General features: G+C 43.8%; 2 protein-coding genes across 9 annotated transcripts in view; one reads left to right on the top strand and one right to left on the bottom strand.

Annotated features, from left to right (window-relative positions):
- ALPK1 (alpha kinase 1) overlaps positions 1 to 17312 on the bottom strand; it is a 327568-nt gene that overhangs the window by 82524 nt on the left and 227732 nt on the right. For all 8 annotated transcript variants that reach the window (XR_015053265.1, XM_085864007.1, XM_085864001.1 and 5 more), the window contains 2 exons: positions 11343 to 11532; positions 2937 to 2996 (listed from right to left, as the gene is read on the bottom strand). Coding sequence is in view for 7 of the 8 variants with exons in the window: in XM_085864007.1 (XP_085720133.1) it covers positions 2937 to 2996; positions 11343 to 11532 (250 nt within the window). In the remaining variant the exon portion in view is untranslated. The remainder of the gene's footprint in view (positions 1 to 2936; positions 2997 to 11342; positions 11533 to 17312) is intronic.
- On the top strand, positions 6417 to 9146 carry LOC147008520 (uncharacterized). Its single transcript, XM_085864210.1, has 2 exons — positions 6417 to 6511; positions 7481 to 9146. The coding sequence occupies exon 2, from the start codon at positions 7487 to 7489 to the stop codon at positions 8690 to 8692; it is 1206 nt and encodes a 401-aa protein (XP_085720336.1). The 5' UTR covers positions 6417 to 6511; positions 7481 to 7486; the 3' UTR covers positions 8693 to 9146.

Raw genomic sequence — 17312 nt, 5'->3', positions numbered from 1 at the left:
GAATTGTTCCTGATGGAGTAGTAAGGAAAGTAAGATATTTTAAAATACATTTTGTGAAGCATTTGAAAAATATTATTAAGATCTTTTGAAGGAAAAAAACGTATTATTCAGTGAGGATTCAGTTTGGGGATATTGAAAAGGTGAAGGTATAGGGAATGAAGGTTTTTTTTGGCAGATTGAGTTTTGTTGGTGTTGTTTTTTTGTGGGGGAGGGGGGGGCATGGGTCAAAATGACTTTTGGCTGTTTCTCATCCATGATCTTTCTTGGGCAAGCCACATTTCAAAGTTGGCTTCCAAAGCCAGACGCTGACTGGGCATCCTCCATTATGCAAATTCCTTCCTTGGCACACTTGAGTTCCTATTCACCTACAAGGCATTCAGCCACAGTTTAATGGAGTACAGTTCTCCCCTCTGTGGTGGGCCCCAGCCTCACATCTTGTTGAGCTTGATATCATAGAAACTAACGCTTTCAAGATCATTGGAATCTCTCACAATGAAGCGGATTCTATGGGCCTACCATTTCACCATCGCGGACAGGTCGGTGGACTCTCTGCCTTCTTACACCTCATTTCTGGTCGTGCACTCTATGCCCTCTCCATGCCTTCAAAGTATCTGCAGGACACACGTGGTCCACCAGCAGCCCCCTCCTCGTGAAACTGCCTAAATCCTGAAACACTGCTCACCTCCACACATTTATTCCTCTTTTTCCCCGCCTGTGAATCACCTTCCACACTCTCTTCAATCTTATTCTTGCCTCCCAGTCTTCAACACAGCTGTTCATCACCATCCTAGGTCATCCCCTATCCAAAGCCATGATCCTCTCTACACTCATTAAACCACCCCCGCATACATCCCAAATTTTTTCTAATGTATCCATCTTATCCACCCCTTGCATTCTCTCCCAACTCTCATCGTTATCTGCATCCCTTGTTTGTCTGACTTAGTCTACCTTCTCCATCCACCCTGCTCTCTGCATTTCCCCTTTCTCTCCCTCTTCCCTTTATTACGTTGTGTCCTGATCTGTTCTGTGTCCTTGCTCTTCCATGAGCCCAGACGAAGTTTAAAAAGAAAGCGTACTCTGTAATAATTCTCGAAGTATCTTCTGGTTGTCAAGCTTGCTCTGTAATAATTCCGGTTGTAATGGGAACTAATTATCCCATTCTCTTGCTGGCTGTACATGCATTACTTGCTGTGCGGGTTTGAAGGTGGTGGAATTATTACATTTTATTGCTTCTTCTCTGAAGGGAGAAGAGTCTCATTCTCAGTATGTAGAACTATCAACCAACAATGCACTAAATTAGTCAACCTGTAACAATTTTACAACAGTATTTTTTTGACTTTTCTTTTGAGTGTGCGAGATATTCGTTGGTCTTTCTGGGAGAGTCAGGAAAAAAAGGATTAAATATGTGCGACTCATGCCCAGAATGCTTGAGAGTAGATATACATGAGCATGCCACATTGCTTTGGTTGAATTCAGAAAATCTCGAATAATTTTAAGATATTTCTTTGGCTGCTCATCATAACAACACGATGTGGGCTGGCAAGGGTAGTTCAAAGGTATGCGCACATCTTTGAGCTGTGGAGCCTGGATTTGAATCTAATCCAGTTATAAAACTGTCATCTTGGTGTTTCACATGTAGGGTGATGCATCAATGCATCTGTGGTCCCTCGGAAGGGTGTTAAGCCACAGGATCCACATACTTGTGGAATTCTTTCTTCAATGTAAATCAAATATTGTTCGGAAAGTTCTTCCCAACGCTTTTGTTACTCTGTAATATACATCTGTAATAATACATCTGCTACCACTGGTTGTTGGCAAATGTTAAAGGTGGTGTTATTGAAAAAAAGAGAGTAAGCGAGTTGTTGCATGCCTGGTGTTGGCTTAATGGTTTGGGTGGTGGGCTTGGGATCCGAGGATCCTGAGTTCAAATCCCACTTGGCTGTTGAATTAATACCAGGTGGGGTTGACTCTGCCTGTCATCTTTCCGAGGTCGGAAAAACGAGTGCTAGCTTGATGGCATCCTGAATTGGAGTGGTGACCCGTCCAGGATTGAACTCAATAGCCAAGGAGACTGCTTTGGTAGCACCAACGCCCTGCACAGAGTATGGTCCCATTGGATGGAAGGATGGATGGAGTTGTTTCCGGCACTCGACAAATTCCGAAATCCTACATTAACCGATAGTGAGTACTGCGTCAGCTGCATATCTCCACACTAGTAATGATGCAACCTGTAGCTTGGTGCTATCCATGAAGAATGAACAAGCCAAAGTGATAACCTGTAGTTGTGATGTGACTGATCATTGTAATTTCTGTATGTTGTAAAAAAAAATTCGGGCTGGCTGGATGGTGTGCACACGCGCCTTGAAGCTGTTTCGCCTTGGTTTGAATCCCGACCCAGCTATAAAATGTCATCCCAGTGTTTCAAAGGCAAGGTGATTCATCAAAGTGTGTGTGCCGTCCCTCGGATGGACCTTAAACTGGGTGTCCCATCTGCTGACATAAGTTGGTGGACGTTAAAGATCCCACGGTGTCCTTCACGAAGTGTAGGTGAGCTATCACTGACACCATGGCCAAATTCCAAATTCCTGCCCTGACTTCTTGTGTCAGAATGGCGACTCGCTCAGGATAGTAACCCTAGCGAAGAAACTACTTCGGCAGAACCGACGCTCTATATAGAGCATGGTACACGACGACGACGACGACGAAGACGACGACGAAGACGACGACTTACCGAATTTGTTGTACTGACACTCCATTCAATGGAGACAATAAATGTTGGCCATTGTGCATTTTCCTGAGCTTCAATGCACTTGAATAATAAATTTACCAATGAATGAGTTCTGTGAAAATACAACATAGTGAATCTCCCTCAAAGTTCTAAATATTTTATAAAGGACAAACTTGTAGCTGTATAATTCAAAACATCTGATTTTTACCTGTTTCACCTTTGTTTTCAATCAGGCTGTTGAGAATGAACTCTGCTTTCTGCAGTTGACCTGTACACAAGGTAGAGACACAGTTGCAGATGTTCTAAATGTTTATGCAGTAAAACTAAGTGGCAATGTTAAGGATCAATATGGTATTTCTTCTTTTAACATTATACGACTCAAATTTTAAATAACTATTAAGCAAAAGGTTTACTCCGTGTGTTGGCTCTTAAAGCTATTTACATTCCTTATACTTTGGTAATTGACTAGTGTAGTCTTGGCCATCATCATCCATTGCCCTCGGTGTGTTGATAGTTATGATTGTTGGTAGCTGCTTCTTAATGAGGGAGAGCCAGATATCGCTAATGGGTAGCCCATTTTTTTTAAGGGACCGTGTGGTGTTGATGTATCTCCATAGCTTCGCTGATTCTCCTTGTGTGCCAGTGACTAATGGATGTGAGAAGTTTGCTGTCTGACCATAGTATGCGATAATTAGTGGTCTTTGCATGATTGGCTTTTGCCGATTTTTCCCGTTCGCCTCGTCTATTATGTGCTTGGTGTTCTTTCAGTCTAGTGGTGAAGATCCTCTCACTTCGACCAGTGTAAACTTCACCGCATTAACTTAAGGGATGTGGTCAACATCTGGATGGTGGTTAAGAGTTCTTACTGTTGTGGCCAAAAATATTGGCACCCTTGCACTTTTTTCAAATAATGCACCATTTCTTCCAGAAAATTGTTGAAATTAATAAATCTTTTGTATCCACATATGTATTTCTTTGGTTTGCAGTGGAACAAAACAAAAAAAAATCTGAAAAAAATTACTAAATCTTAGCTTATTCCACATAGAAATTCAAAAATGGCCCAGACAATATTATTGGCACCATTTAGAAGTTGTTAGAAATAATTAGATTTAAAACAGGTGATTCTCCTTTCTTTGCAAATGAACTCACCTGTGGTGAGTTGCAGGTACCTGCAATATAAAAATCACTCATTCAACCAGTTCGAATGGAGAAAAGGAGTCATTCTGCTGTTTTGTGTCACTGTGTCACACAATGAGCATGGATAAAAGAAAGAAAACCAGAGAATTGTCTGAGGAGGTCAGACACAAGATTGTAGCCAAGCATAGTCAAGGCTACAAGTCCATCTCCAGAGACCTTGATGTTCCTGTGTCCACTGTAAGCAATGTTATCAGGAAGATTAAGGCTCATGGCACTGCAGCCAACCTCACTGGATGTGGCCACAAGAGAAAACTTGATCAAATATTGCAGCGAGGGATTGTTCAAATGGTGGAGAAAGCACCTTGCTCAACTGCCAAACAGGTTCAAGCTGATCTTCAGACACAAGGTACGATAGTTTCAACTCACACCATCCTTTGCCAACTCAATGAAAGGGGGCTCTATGGGAGGAGACCCAGGGGGACCCCACTGCTGAGAGAGAGAGAGAGAGAGAGACATAAGAAAGCCGAACTGGAGTTTGCCAAAACACACCTGAACAAGCCAAAATACTTCTGGGAGAATGTCCTGTGGACAGATGAGACCGAATTAGAGCTTCATGGTGAAACACATCATCTCCATGTTTACAGAAAACAAAATGAAGCTTTCAAACAAAAGAACACCTTCCCTACAGTCAAACATGGAGGACGTTCAGTGATGTTTTGGGGTTGCTGTGCTGCCTCTGGCACTGGGTGCCTTGAATGTGTGCACAGCATCGTGAAATCAGAAGATTACCAAGGCATTTTGGATTGCAATCTTCAACCCAGTATCAAAAAGCTGGGTCTCTATCGAAGGTCATGGGTCTTGCAGCAGGACAATGATCCCAAGCACACTTCAAAAAATCACCCAGGAATGGTTCAAGATAAAACGCTGGACTGTTCTGAAGTGGCCAGCAATGAGTCCAGATCTAAATCCCATTGGACACCTGTGGGGAGATCTGAAAACAGCAATTGGGAGAAGGCACCCTTCAAATCTGGGAAGAACTGGAGCAGTTTGCACAAGAAGAGTGGGACAAACTGCCAGTAGACTAGGTGTAAGAAGCTCATTCATGGCTATAGGAAGTGCTTGACCGCAGTTATTTTCTCCAAAGGCTGTGCTTCCAAATATTAAATCTTTGGTGTCAATAACTTTGTCAATGTCATTATTTTCTTATATTTTCTGATTTAAAAGGATATATTAAATTCTGAATCAAAATCAAAGCTTCTGTAATATTAACAGTGAAATAAGGAATTGTGGAGACTTTTGTCAATTTCAACTCACTTTTCGAGAAAATTGTGAGTTATTTGAAAAAAGTGCGAGGGTGCCAATATTTTTGGCTACGACTGAGTTTTTTGAAAAGTGTGTGAAGAAGAGATTCGAGCTTGTATGTCGAGTGATGGCGTACTGCTCTGTTGGAGACTTGTAATACCCTCGCCCACTTGTAGGTGGCACTACACAATACACATTTACATGGAGAATTTACATTCCCCCTTTCCCCACCCCCCAAGACCATTGGCAAAGATAAAAACAACCCTATACATTAACTGGGGTCATTCTGATCCTATGTAGCAAGTCAGGATGTAATCAGCCCAGAATTGTAGGAGGAGTAGCGTGACAAACACACAAACAAACAACAGTCCGTGAATTATAGTCAGGACTAGACGACCTGTGAACCCGTTGGGTTCCTGTTGTGACAGCGGTTGATAAAAAAAATCATTTCAAACAAACAAACAAACAAAAGATAGCTCCAGTGAACTATACTGCTGAGGTTGTTTGCATTGATCAAATTCTCCCGAAGAGTACTTGACTGAATCGGGAATCGATTTTTAAATAATTTTTTCATTGCCCGATTTGAACAAAACTTGATACTGCAGACCGCAGGCGAATGGTGAGTAAGGTCGCCCTAAAATTTTTACGCTATCGTGTACCGTTTTGGTTGTATTTCGGGAACATACATACATACATACACATATATATATATATATATATATATATATATATATATATATATATATATATATATATATATATATATACAAGATGAGAGTTTTAGTAATATATAGATATATGACATATTTGTTATAGAGCAACAAAAACAAAAAGAGAGATCTCAATACTTTTCTTCAGCACCTTAACAATCAGCACTGCAACATTAAATTCACCATGGAAGTTGAGAAACAACAGTCAATTTCTTTCTTGACATTCTCATTACCAAGTCTCCTCATGGCAAGCCCTCTCACAAGGTATACAGGAAACCAATTCACACGTACCGCTACCTCAACTACCGTTCTTTTCATCATCCCTCAATAATCCAGTCCGTGAGCAGCTCTCATATTGTCACACCTGCACTATTGTAGACAAGTATAACCTGCATCACAAACTACGCTACTTCACGACTGCCCTTAAATTCGACAGTTATCCCACCCACGAGATCATCACTAAAGCACCAAAAGGTCATGATCAACACCGGAAGCTAAAGCACATGTTATTCACCTCTTCATTGGACGTACATCACAGCGCATTCTCAAGACTTCCAACATGGCTGTTAGGAATGAGAGTGGTTCGTGCCCCATCACCATGAGCGGGTGGTTCGTGCTTCGTCGTTCATTCTGAGTGAGTGTTTCGTGCTCAGTCATTCATTATCGGCGAGTTGAGAAATAATACTCGATTATGAGCCGTTTGCCGTATTAACATGTTTTCTAAGTTACCGAGCCAAATGTTTTTTTTTTTTTTCCACCTGTCACGCAGCTGTTTATTAAGGTTAATGTTTGTGAACATATCCCTGAAACGTCTATATGTTTGTAACGTTACTTTTCAGCGAAAGCTACTTAAGGTTTATGGGCTGGATGCAGTACGTACTGTAGTCAGTAATCACACCGACTCCAGGTGTGTGTGTGTGTGTGTGTGTGTGTGTGTGTGTGTGTGTGTGTGTGTGTGTGTGTGTGTGTGTGTGTTGCTGTTCATAAAGCATAACATATAACATATTCTATCTATCTATCTCTCTCTGTGTCTCTCTCTGTGTCTCTCTCTGTGTCTCTGTCTGTCTGTCTCTCTGTCTCTCTGTCTGTCTGTCTGTCTGTCTGTCTGTCTGTCTGTCTGTCTGTCTGTCTGTCTGTCTGTCTGTCTGTCTGTCTCTCTCTCTCTGTGTCTCTCTCTCTCTCTCTCTCTCTCTCTCTCTCTCTCTCTCTCTCTCTCTCTCTCTTTCTTTTCCCCCTCCCTCCCATCCTTGCTCTACCCCTCACAATATCACAATACAGTGCAGCACCCTCCTGCCACACTTCTCTCACTCTCCCCCCCTTCTCTGTTTGTTTGTCTCTATCTCTGGATGTGTCCAGGCAGTGATTACACTGAACAACAAATTTCAAAAATTTTTTTTTACTGGAGATGTGTAAAGTGATTAAGACTAATTTGAGTACGCTGATTTCAAAAATCATAACCGTTTTGCTGTATCACGTCAGGATTTTCAGGAACAGAAATATTCCCATTGCCTAGAAGTCAGGATTTCAATGAAATTTACATATGTCTTTAACATGTCTATTTCGTACAATTGTTGTTAACTTGTGTTATATTTCTTTCTTTCAGATAAAGATGAGTAGGCGTTCCTGTACCAATCATCCTGACAACTTCTGTTATGTCTGTGGTCGGTATACCAAAAAAGATCAACAGCGAAGTATATCTACAGCAGTGAAAATGAAGGCCGCCTACTTTCACTACTTCGGGTGTAAGGTGGGGGACCAAGAACAGAGCTGGGCACCACACATCTGCTGCACAAGCTGTCACACAACCTTGACTCAGTGGTTGGTGGGCAAGCGCGCGAGCATGCCATTTGCGGTGCCCATGATATGGCGTGAGCCGCAGAATCATCATGATGATTGTTATTTCTGCTGCACAAGCATCGCCGGCTTCAACAAGAAGAATAAAGGTCACATCAAGTACGCTGACTGCGTCTCTGCTCGTAAACCTGTGCCTCATGATGACGAGAACCCCGTTCCAACACCTCCAGCTGATCAGAACATAGCTGTAAGCAGTGGTGAAGAGGATGGTGATGATGAACCTTTTGAACCCGACACTCAAGAATCACACCTTCTGAACCAGGGAGACTTAAACGATCTTGTAAGAGATCTCTCGCTGTCAAAGGCGAAGGCAGAGCTGCTTGGATCAAGGCTGCAGCAGTGGAATCTACTTGAACCTAACACCAAGATATCCTTGTTCAGAGCACGTCACAGAGACATGGCTGAGTTCTTTGAGATGGAAGACACGATGACATTCTGCAGTGACATCAACGGTCTGTTGAAAGAACTTGGGTGTGATCACGATCCTGCAGACTGGCGCCTCTTCATCGACTCGGGGAAGAACAGCTTGAAGGCTGTTTTGCTCCACAATGGCAACGAGAAACCATCAGTCCCACTGGCTCACGCGTTCGGCATGACAGAGACCTATGAGACTATGCGGCAGCTGCTTGATTCCATCAAGTACAATGACTTCAACTGGCACATCTGCGGAGACTTGAAAGTGGTGGCGCTGTTGTTAGGGCTGCAGTCAGGCTACACGAAATACATGTGCTTCCTTTGTCTCTGGGATAGCAGAGACGACAAGAATCACTGGACGAAGAAAGATTGGGAAGAGCGAAAAGAGCATGTACCTGGTCGACACAACGTGAAGCATGTCGCCCTTGTCGACCCAGCCAAGGTTTTCCTTCCACCACTCCACATAAAGCTTGGCTTGATGAAAAGTTTTGTACGGGCAATGGATCTGAATGGGCGTCGGTTTTTGAATTTCCTTGAATTTCCTTGAGTACCTCAAGGAAAAGTTTGGCAACACCTTGTCGGAGGCCAAGATCAAGGCTGGTGTCTTTGTTGGACCGCAAATCCGACAGATTATGAAGGACGAAACTTTTCCGACAACTCTAAACCCCAAAGAGCTGGCAGCGTGGAGGAGCTTCAAAGCTGTGACGGACAACTTCTTGGGGAACGAGCGTGCGGACAACTATGAAGAAATAGTGCAGCAGCTGCTGGAGTCCTTCATGAAACTTGGCTCCAGGATGTCCCTGAAAATCCATTTCCTACACCAGCACCTGAACTTCTTCCCTGACAACTTGGGAGCAGTCTCGGACGAGCACGGCGAGCGATTCCACCAAGAGATTTCACTCATGGAGACGCGTTACCAACGGCGGCACAACCCGAACATGATGGGCGATTTCTGCTGGTTCCTGCATCGTGAAACTGACACAGAGCAGCACAAACGCAAAGCCAAATGCCTAAAGCATTTTTAATTACATTCTAGTGGAGTTTTTCTGTAATTTCTATAATTTTGAAGCATTCATGATGAAATAAATGAATAAATGAATTTTTGTAAATTTCATTGAAATCCTGACTTCTAGGCAATGGGAATATTTCTGTTCCTGAAAATCCTGACGTGATACAGCAAAACGGTTATGATTTTTGAAATCAGCGTACCCAAATTAGTCTAAATCACTTTACACATCTCCAGTAAAAAAATTTTGTTGTTCAGTGTTATCTTCGGCAAGCTTGGCACTGGACGTATCAGGGCGATGTTCATCTCCAGACGTGTCTGGACGGGAGTTTGTATCTGTACAGCTTAGCTCCAGATGCGTCCAGTTGGTGTTTGTCTCTGAACTTGTCTGTGCGGTATTTAGGTCTGGACGGGAGTTTGTCTCTGTGTGGCGTTTGTCCCCGGACGCGTCTGGGCGGCATTTGTCCGTGGACGCGTCATGGCGGCATTTGTCCGTGGACGCGTCGATCGGTGTTCGACTCATGACAGCTTGGCTCTGGACGCATTTGGGGTTATGTCTGGACAGGACTTTGTCTCCGGATGTGTCTAAGCAGTGTTTGTTTTTGAACGGCTTTGCTCCGGATGCGTTCGGCAGGTTTTGTCTCCAGACATTTCTGGATGGTGTTTATCTCCAGGCGGTGTTTGTAGTATGACCAGTAAAAATGGATTTCAGACATTATTTTCTTTCCATCTTAACTGTTGTTCTATGCAGAATCATTTTGATGAGACAGTATGAATCGTAATTAACGCTCCACTGCACGTCTGCCTTCCCTTCCTATTACTCCACTCTGTCTTCCCTTCCCCCACCCCTCCTTGCTCCTCCACTCCTCCTCGCTCCTCCACTCCTCGCTCCTCCACCCCTCTCGCTCCTCCACCCCTCCTCGCTCCCCCTCCCTCCTCTTTCTATTCCCTCCTCGCTCCCCCTCCCTCCTCTCTCCTTTCCCATCCTCTCTCCTTTCCCCTCCCCTCTCTCCTTTCCCTCCACCTCTTCACTCTCCCAACCCTCTCTCTCCCACTCCTCTCTCCCTCTTCCCCCCGCTTTTTCTCCCTCCCCCCCTTTAGTACTCCCGTTAGTGAAGCGACAGGTGTTATTTGCTAGTTACTTAATTATAGTTGATGTGCTTTATCAGAGCTTTCAGGGTGATTAAAATTTGAATGATACTTTTGTTCATAAGATTCAGATGCATCTATTCATAATTATCAGGGTATTTATCCTCATAGTGTTGGTAACGAATACCCAAAATCAGGTGTCCCCTGCTTTATTAAATGCACTGAAAACAATAGTTGCGCCAAGGGAGATAGCAAAGAGGGTAGAACAGCAAGAATTGTGAATTTCTTGTCAATGAAAACCTCAAGCCTGTTGAAAGTTAGAAATGACAGGCAACAAAGTATGGTGACGATTGCCTGTCAAGCATATTCGTATGTGACTGGGGCAAACAATTTAAAGATGGATATGAAAGTGTGCAGAAGGAACCACGTGGTGCAAAACTGACCACCTCAATGAACAAGGCAAACACGTCCTCCTCCTCCTCCTTCGTAAGCAGCACAAGGCTGTGGGTATCATCATCGGCTGAGGGTGCAGCTGTGCAGCTGATGCAATGCCCCTATCACCAGTACACTGGTTTTCATTTTGCCGACATCGGAAGAATGACAGGCCGAGTCAACCCCACCTGGTGTTAATTATATGGCCGACAGGGGCTCAAACTCAGGACCCTAAGATCCCAAGCCAACCACCATAACCACAAGCCAACACCAGGCTTACCAAGGCAAACACCAAGTTTATGACCCAGTTTTGATTAACCTAAAAGTTTCTGTTCATTTTACAGGTTCAGAAGCAAATGCTCATGTTGGTAGTGTTGAATACATCATCAATGGCAAGTTAATTGTAGTTCGTTAAGGGAATGCAGATCCAAAATTGAACTATCCTCATATAACAATGAAGAATTCCAATGATTGTTTGTGACATAGTTTATAAAGTGATCAATATATCAATAAAAGCAGAAAAATCTCTTCATTAAAAAAGTTATCTTAGCTATCAAGAAACAGAAATAATTATTTCAAATCGAAGAAACCTTGGACTCAAGCTGGAGTTACCCAACCCTCAAAATCAGGTCATCCCATAAATATATTATGGTGCTTTTTTGTGATTTACCAGCATTGAGGTAAAGCCGTGCTTGCCGAATGACCAGCTGAGGCGCAGTGGGTGCATGGTGCCTCAGGGCTCTCACGAGGTGGAGAAGGCTCCGCGAATTTCCGCTCCAGTACATCGGACGGTCAAGCAGGAAACAAACGGCTGCTGCTGTATAGGGGTCTCCACCCCGCAATGCACACTCCAGTAACTCCTGTACGGAACAAGAGGAGGGCAGTGCACTGAAGGGCAGTGTATGTACAACTCTATGACTGTTCAACCCTTTGGCCTTCCTGGATAGAACTTTAGCAGGGGGTTACATAAGCAGTTTGTCAATCGAAAAAGAAGACCCTGAGCAGATAATTTTTATCCATCTGCAGGTAGTTTTATTCGGAAGGTTCCAGCAAGCTCGAGTTAGCCTGTACTAAACTGAAGTTATCAGTGAAACTGCATAAAATTTCTGTTTGCAAAAGTGAACCTTCATTACACAAAAAAAAAACAATTATAATTGCATAAAAAATAGGAATAATAATTGCATAACATAGTAATTGCTTTAAAACATTGCACAGTGAAGTTCTTGTGTAAATTAAAGGGTTGAAGATCAAAGTTTCCAAAAAAATACAAAAATTGTTTTAAAGAGACCCAACTCTCTGGGTTATGCTTTCAAATATCTCAATCTAGTTGGAGAATAAAAGACTATCAAATGAATCCAATTTAAAATAAGAAAAGTAAACATTTTCACCAATCCACTTGCTATTCACAAACCTTTCATGATCACAAGTGCATTTCCCCCCATAGCCCCTTTTTTAAATGGTTGTAATATATGGCTGGCTATGTTTTGACCAATTAAAAGCCATGACTATGAAAGGGGAGAAAAAAAAAACAATCAGATTTGTGCAAGAGCAAGGATACAGGTAGGTTTAACAATAGCTTTGGTACACATACACTGCAACAAATAATCACAACGCTACTGCAATGCACTGCTCCACAGACTGCTAACATATCATCATGCAACAACACACACTCACACCTTTCACCGGTACATGCACAACACATGCAGAAAGTGCATCAACCCACACCCGCATCCCAACCCACATACAGAACCAAACCACGTTTTTTTTTTTAAATAACCTGGAGGTACTGTGGCATGCACAGTTAGCTGTGCATACGCATAATTATAATACCAGATGAAAATTTTTTTTTAAATGTAATGACCAGGAATCAGTGGGAATCCAATGATGAGTGACGTTGCCACATTCTGATAATCAAAAGATGTGTGTATGCTCACACATGTGACCGGAAGTGGTTCGCTATAAATGGCCACGTGTGGTTAGCTGTGCCTCTTGGCTTGAGAAGGCTTGCAGACTGAAAGCGAAACGTCGTCTGAGGAGGACTCTCTTTACTGTTTGTTAAAAAACAACTTGGGGAGTAGAGTTTACTCGTACTTTGTTCAATCTATTGGATAACTGTGCTGTGAAGCTGAACGAATATAAAAAAATATATATATATATATATATATATATATATATATATATATATATATATATATATATATATATATATATATATATATATCCTGGTGTTGGTGCAGTGGTTAGGGCAGCGGCTTGGGATCCAAAAGGTCCTGAGTTCAAGCCCCGTTGGGCCACTGAATTAATACACCAGGGGGTTGAGTCAGCCTCTCTGTGTCGTAAGAGGCGACCAGGGTTGCATCAGGAAGGGCATCCAGCGTAAAACATGTGCCAAATCACTATGCGGATCATACGGATGATCCGCTGTGGCGACCCCTAACAGGAGCAGCCGAAAGAAGAAGAAGAAGAAGAAGAAGAGGGGTTGACTCAGCCTGTCATCCTTCCGAGGTTGGCGAAGTGAGTACCAGTATACTGGGCCGGTGTATACCCCGGGTAAAATAGGTGTACCATATCCCTGTGTCGTAAGAGGCGACCAGGGTTGCGTCAGGAAGGGCATCCGGCGTAAAACATGTGCCAAATCACGATGCGGATCATACGGATGATCCGCTGTGGCGACCCCTAACAGGAGCAGCCGAAAGAAGAAGAAGAAGAAGAAGAGGGGTTGACTCAGCCTGTCATCCTTCCGAGGTTGGCGAAGTGAGTACCAGTATACTGGGCCGGTGTATACCCTGGGTAAAATAGGTGTACCATATCCCTGTGTCGTAAGAGGCGACCAGGGTTGCGTCAGGAAGGGCATCCGGCGTAAAACATGTGCCAAATCACGATGCGGATCATACGGATGATCCGCTGTGGCGATTTCCTAACGGGAGCAGCCGAAGGAAGAAGATATATATATATATATATATATATATATATATATATATATATATATATATATATATATATATATATATATATATATACACATACACATACACACAATATATATAAACAGTGCCGAGAGAAAGTCTACACCCCCTTTCAAAATTTCACCTTCAGAAAAAGAAACCAGAACACCTCACAAGAGTGAGGCGAGTTTCATAGAATCATTCGCGACTTAAGATGCCCAACGCATTAAATTTTTTTTATAACAATTTTAAGAAAATGGGCCAAAAGGGCCTTTTCTTGGTCCAAAGGACCAGAATCGCACTTTGGGGTCAGTTATTGCCTGGGGAATGGTCTCTAGAATATACCTGTCAAGTTTGGTTCGCTTCTGTTCACTAATAACCGAGAAATAACAATTTTAAGAAAATGGACTGAATGGGCCGTTCCTCAGCCCAAAGGGAGAGAATCACACTTTGGGCTCAGTTATTGCCTGCGCATATGTGTCTAGTATATGCCTGTCAATTTTCATCGAGTTCTGTTCACAAATAATGGAGAAATAGACGTTCAAATGAACTGCACACAAGAAAAGAGAGAACGCGAGCGGTCGACCCCGTGGGTCTTCCATAGGGTAAAAATATTTCAATGGCTTTGAATATCCCTTAGAGCATAGTCAAGACAGTCATTAAGAAGTGGAAGGGGTATGGTAACACCAAGACACTGCCGAGATCAGGCCGTCCCTCCAAATTGGATGACCAAGCAAGGAGACTGATCAGAGAGACCACCAAGAGGCCACTGGCAACTTTGAAAGAGCTACATGCCTTTATGGCAAAGACTGGCCACTGTGTGCATGTGACAACAATACCTCAAGCACTCCACAAGTCTGGCCAGTCCTGCAGAGGGTGGCAAGAAGGAAGCCATTACTCAAAAAAGCCCATCTTGAGTCCTGTTTCAGGTATGCAAAAAAAAACCACTCCAGATGTTCTGAAGCCATATGGCAAAAAGTTTTGTGGTCTGACAAAACCAAGATGGAAGTCTTTGGCCTAAATGCAGAATGTTACGTTTGGTACAAACGCAACACAGCACATCACCAAAAGAACACCATCCCGCCGGTGAAGCATGGTGGTGGCAGCAACATGTTATGGGGATGTTTCTCATCAGCAGGGACTGGGACACTTGGCAGAATACAAAGGGAAAATGGATGAAGCAAAATACAGAAAAATCCGAGATGAAAACCTGCTGCCCTTTGCAAGAGAGCTAAAATTGGATGGAAGTTCACCTTTCAGCATGACAACGACCCGAAGCACCCAGCCAAAGCTACACTGGAATGGCTAAGGAACAAAACGATAAATGTCCTTGAGTGGCCCAGTCAGAGCCCCTACCTAAAACCAATGGAAAATCTGTGGCATGACTTGAATATTGCTGTCCATCAATGCTCCCCATGCAACTTGACTGAGCTTGAACAGTTTTGTACAGAAGAATTGGCAAATATTGTTGTGGTGCCGGGTTCGGTGGCGAGGACGACTGCTAGACAGAGCAGTAGGCCATCTCCCACCGAACACCGGAATTGAAAGGTCGTCACCCCGGATAATTCTGAAGTTGACGGGTCGCTTAAAGGACCGTGGTTGCCAATATTTTGACGGCATGAGGTAGGGTCCACTTGTCTATTCCAATTCACCTAAGTACTCACGCCATCTCACTATCGGGGAAGCCACACCCTCGGCCGGCTTTGTCCGAACCGAGTCGCTGTTTCCGACTCGGATCCGGTGTAACCGAGCGGAAATTACCAAAGCCGTGCCGGCCCAAATGACAACTTACGGCACAATCGGCCTTCTGAATTCTCAAACCGAACCATGCTAGGCCAATGAAAGAAAACACGGACAAAGAACTGGAACATTTAACAGGGGTTTATTTATAATAGGGAGGGAGACAGATCAGAGTTATCACGACTATGCAGGAATTGTACAATGAGCAATCAACACTTATACAATTTCTACTTCTAGGACGGCGCCACCCCACCACACACACACACACACACACACACACACACACACACACACACACACACACACACACACACACACACACACACACACACACACACACACACACACACACACACACACACACACACACACACACACACACACACCAAAAGAAACTGGACCCGGATTATCTTTATTTCGACCCTCACAGCCAAGGAGATAGACAGGCTAGAGGTCAGAGTTTGGTCGTTACCTGGCCGCCTCGTGCGGTTTGGCCCGCAACTGCAGGTGTGAAACTCGGGGTCGTCGGCGAGCCCAGACACAGTATAGCGGGGTCCAGGCGGGGGCCAGGGTCGCTCCTCACAGAGGGCCAGCGGAGATTCCCGGCTCGGACTCCGGGTTATTGCTCGACAAAATGAGAGATGGAAGTCAACGGCTGTGGAATAGTCAGAGCACCAGCTTGAGACATGGCAACGACGACCACCAATGATGCACACCAAGAGCAATGACGACCCCTTTCTTCTCTGACAATTCCAACCCAACTCCAGCGAGCACGAAGGGGAGCCCGGCAATTCTTATCCCTCCCCCGGGTGGGATGGGGTGATCGGTCCGCTGAGATAATCTTTGCCCTGATTGGACAGGGTTTCGTGGGGTGATATCTGTCCCCCTCTGATTGGACAGGGGGAAAACCCTGCCTTTCTGGGGTGGAGTCGGAGCTCTGAGGTAATCTTTGCCCTGATTGGACAGGGTTTCGTGGGGTGATGTGCAAGCCATCCATGATTGGAGAGGGGGGAACCCCCTCCTTTACTGGGCGGAGTCGGTGTTCTGAGGTGAGGAAACCTCTGCCCACCTCCGTGGTCGAACACACGTGGGCAATGGCGTCGATGGTGCGAAGATGTGAAGGATTGATTTGTTGGCATTGGGTATTGCAAAAATCTAACGAGAAAGAAACCTTGCAGTGCACACATGTAATTCCCTTTAGACATAGGGAGGAATCTAACGAGACACATACTTATTGAAATAACTAAGCTTAGGGACTGCTTTCTGTTTGTGTGCAAATGGCTTCCAGATTCGTAACAATATTACCAAATCAAGGTGTGCAAATTTGGTACAGACATATCCCAACAGACTCACAGCTGTAATTACTGTTAAAGATGCTTCCACCAAGTATTAACTCTGGGGTGGGGGGGGTAGACACTTATCCAACCAAGGTATTCTAGTTTTGTATTTTTAAACAATTTTCTGAAATTTGTTTTTGACTTGGAAGTTGTGGGTTATGACGTGTAAATAAAGATGGGAAAAGTCTGATTTAATGCAACATATATATATATATATATATATATATATATATATATATATATATATATATATATATATATATATATATATATTGTTGTGGTTACCAAATTCGCAAACCACCATTCAGGTCCCTTAGGTGAGGTATTTCGGTAAGTACATGTGTAGTTAGGCCCAAACCCGTTGTCTAGTGGGAATACATGTCATTTATGCGTGCTGCGACTCTTCAGGATAGCCGTTTTTCTTTTACTATCTTTAATTTGGACCAACCGCCATTGTTACCACCACCAGTCACAACATCAACCACCAACCACAACGCCGCTTCACCACAACCGCCCGCGACCTTCACCGTCACACCTCGCAACCGTCGCATCGCCACCGTTCTTGCGCCGCCTGTGGGTACCGGTGTTGGACTCGTGCAGGCGCGCGCCGAACAGCGT

The sequence above is a fragment of the Eptatretus burgeri genome, chromosome 18 (genome assembly GCF_056783735.1).
Source record: "Eptatretus burgeri isolate ZD-2024b chromosome 18, Ebu_testis_v1, whole genome shotgun sequence".
NCBI lineage: Eukaryota > Metazoa > Chordata > Myxini > Myxiniformes > Myxinidae > Eptatretus > Eptatretus burgeri.
This window is presented reverse-complemented; position numbering and strand designations above follow the sequence as displayed.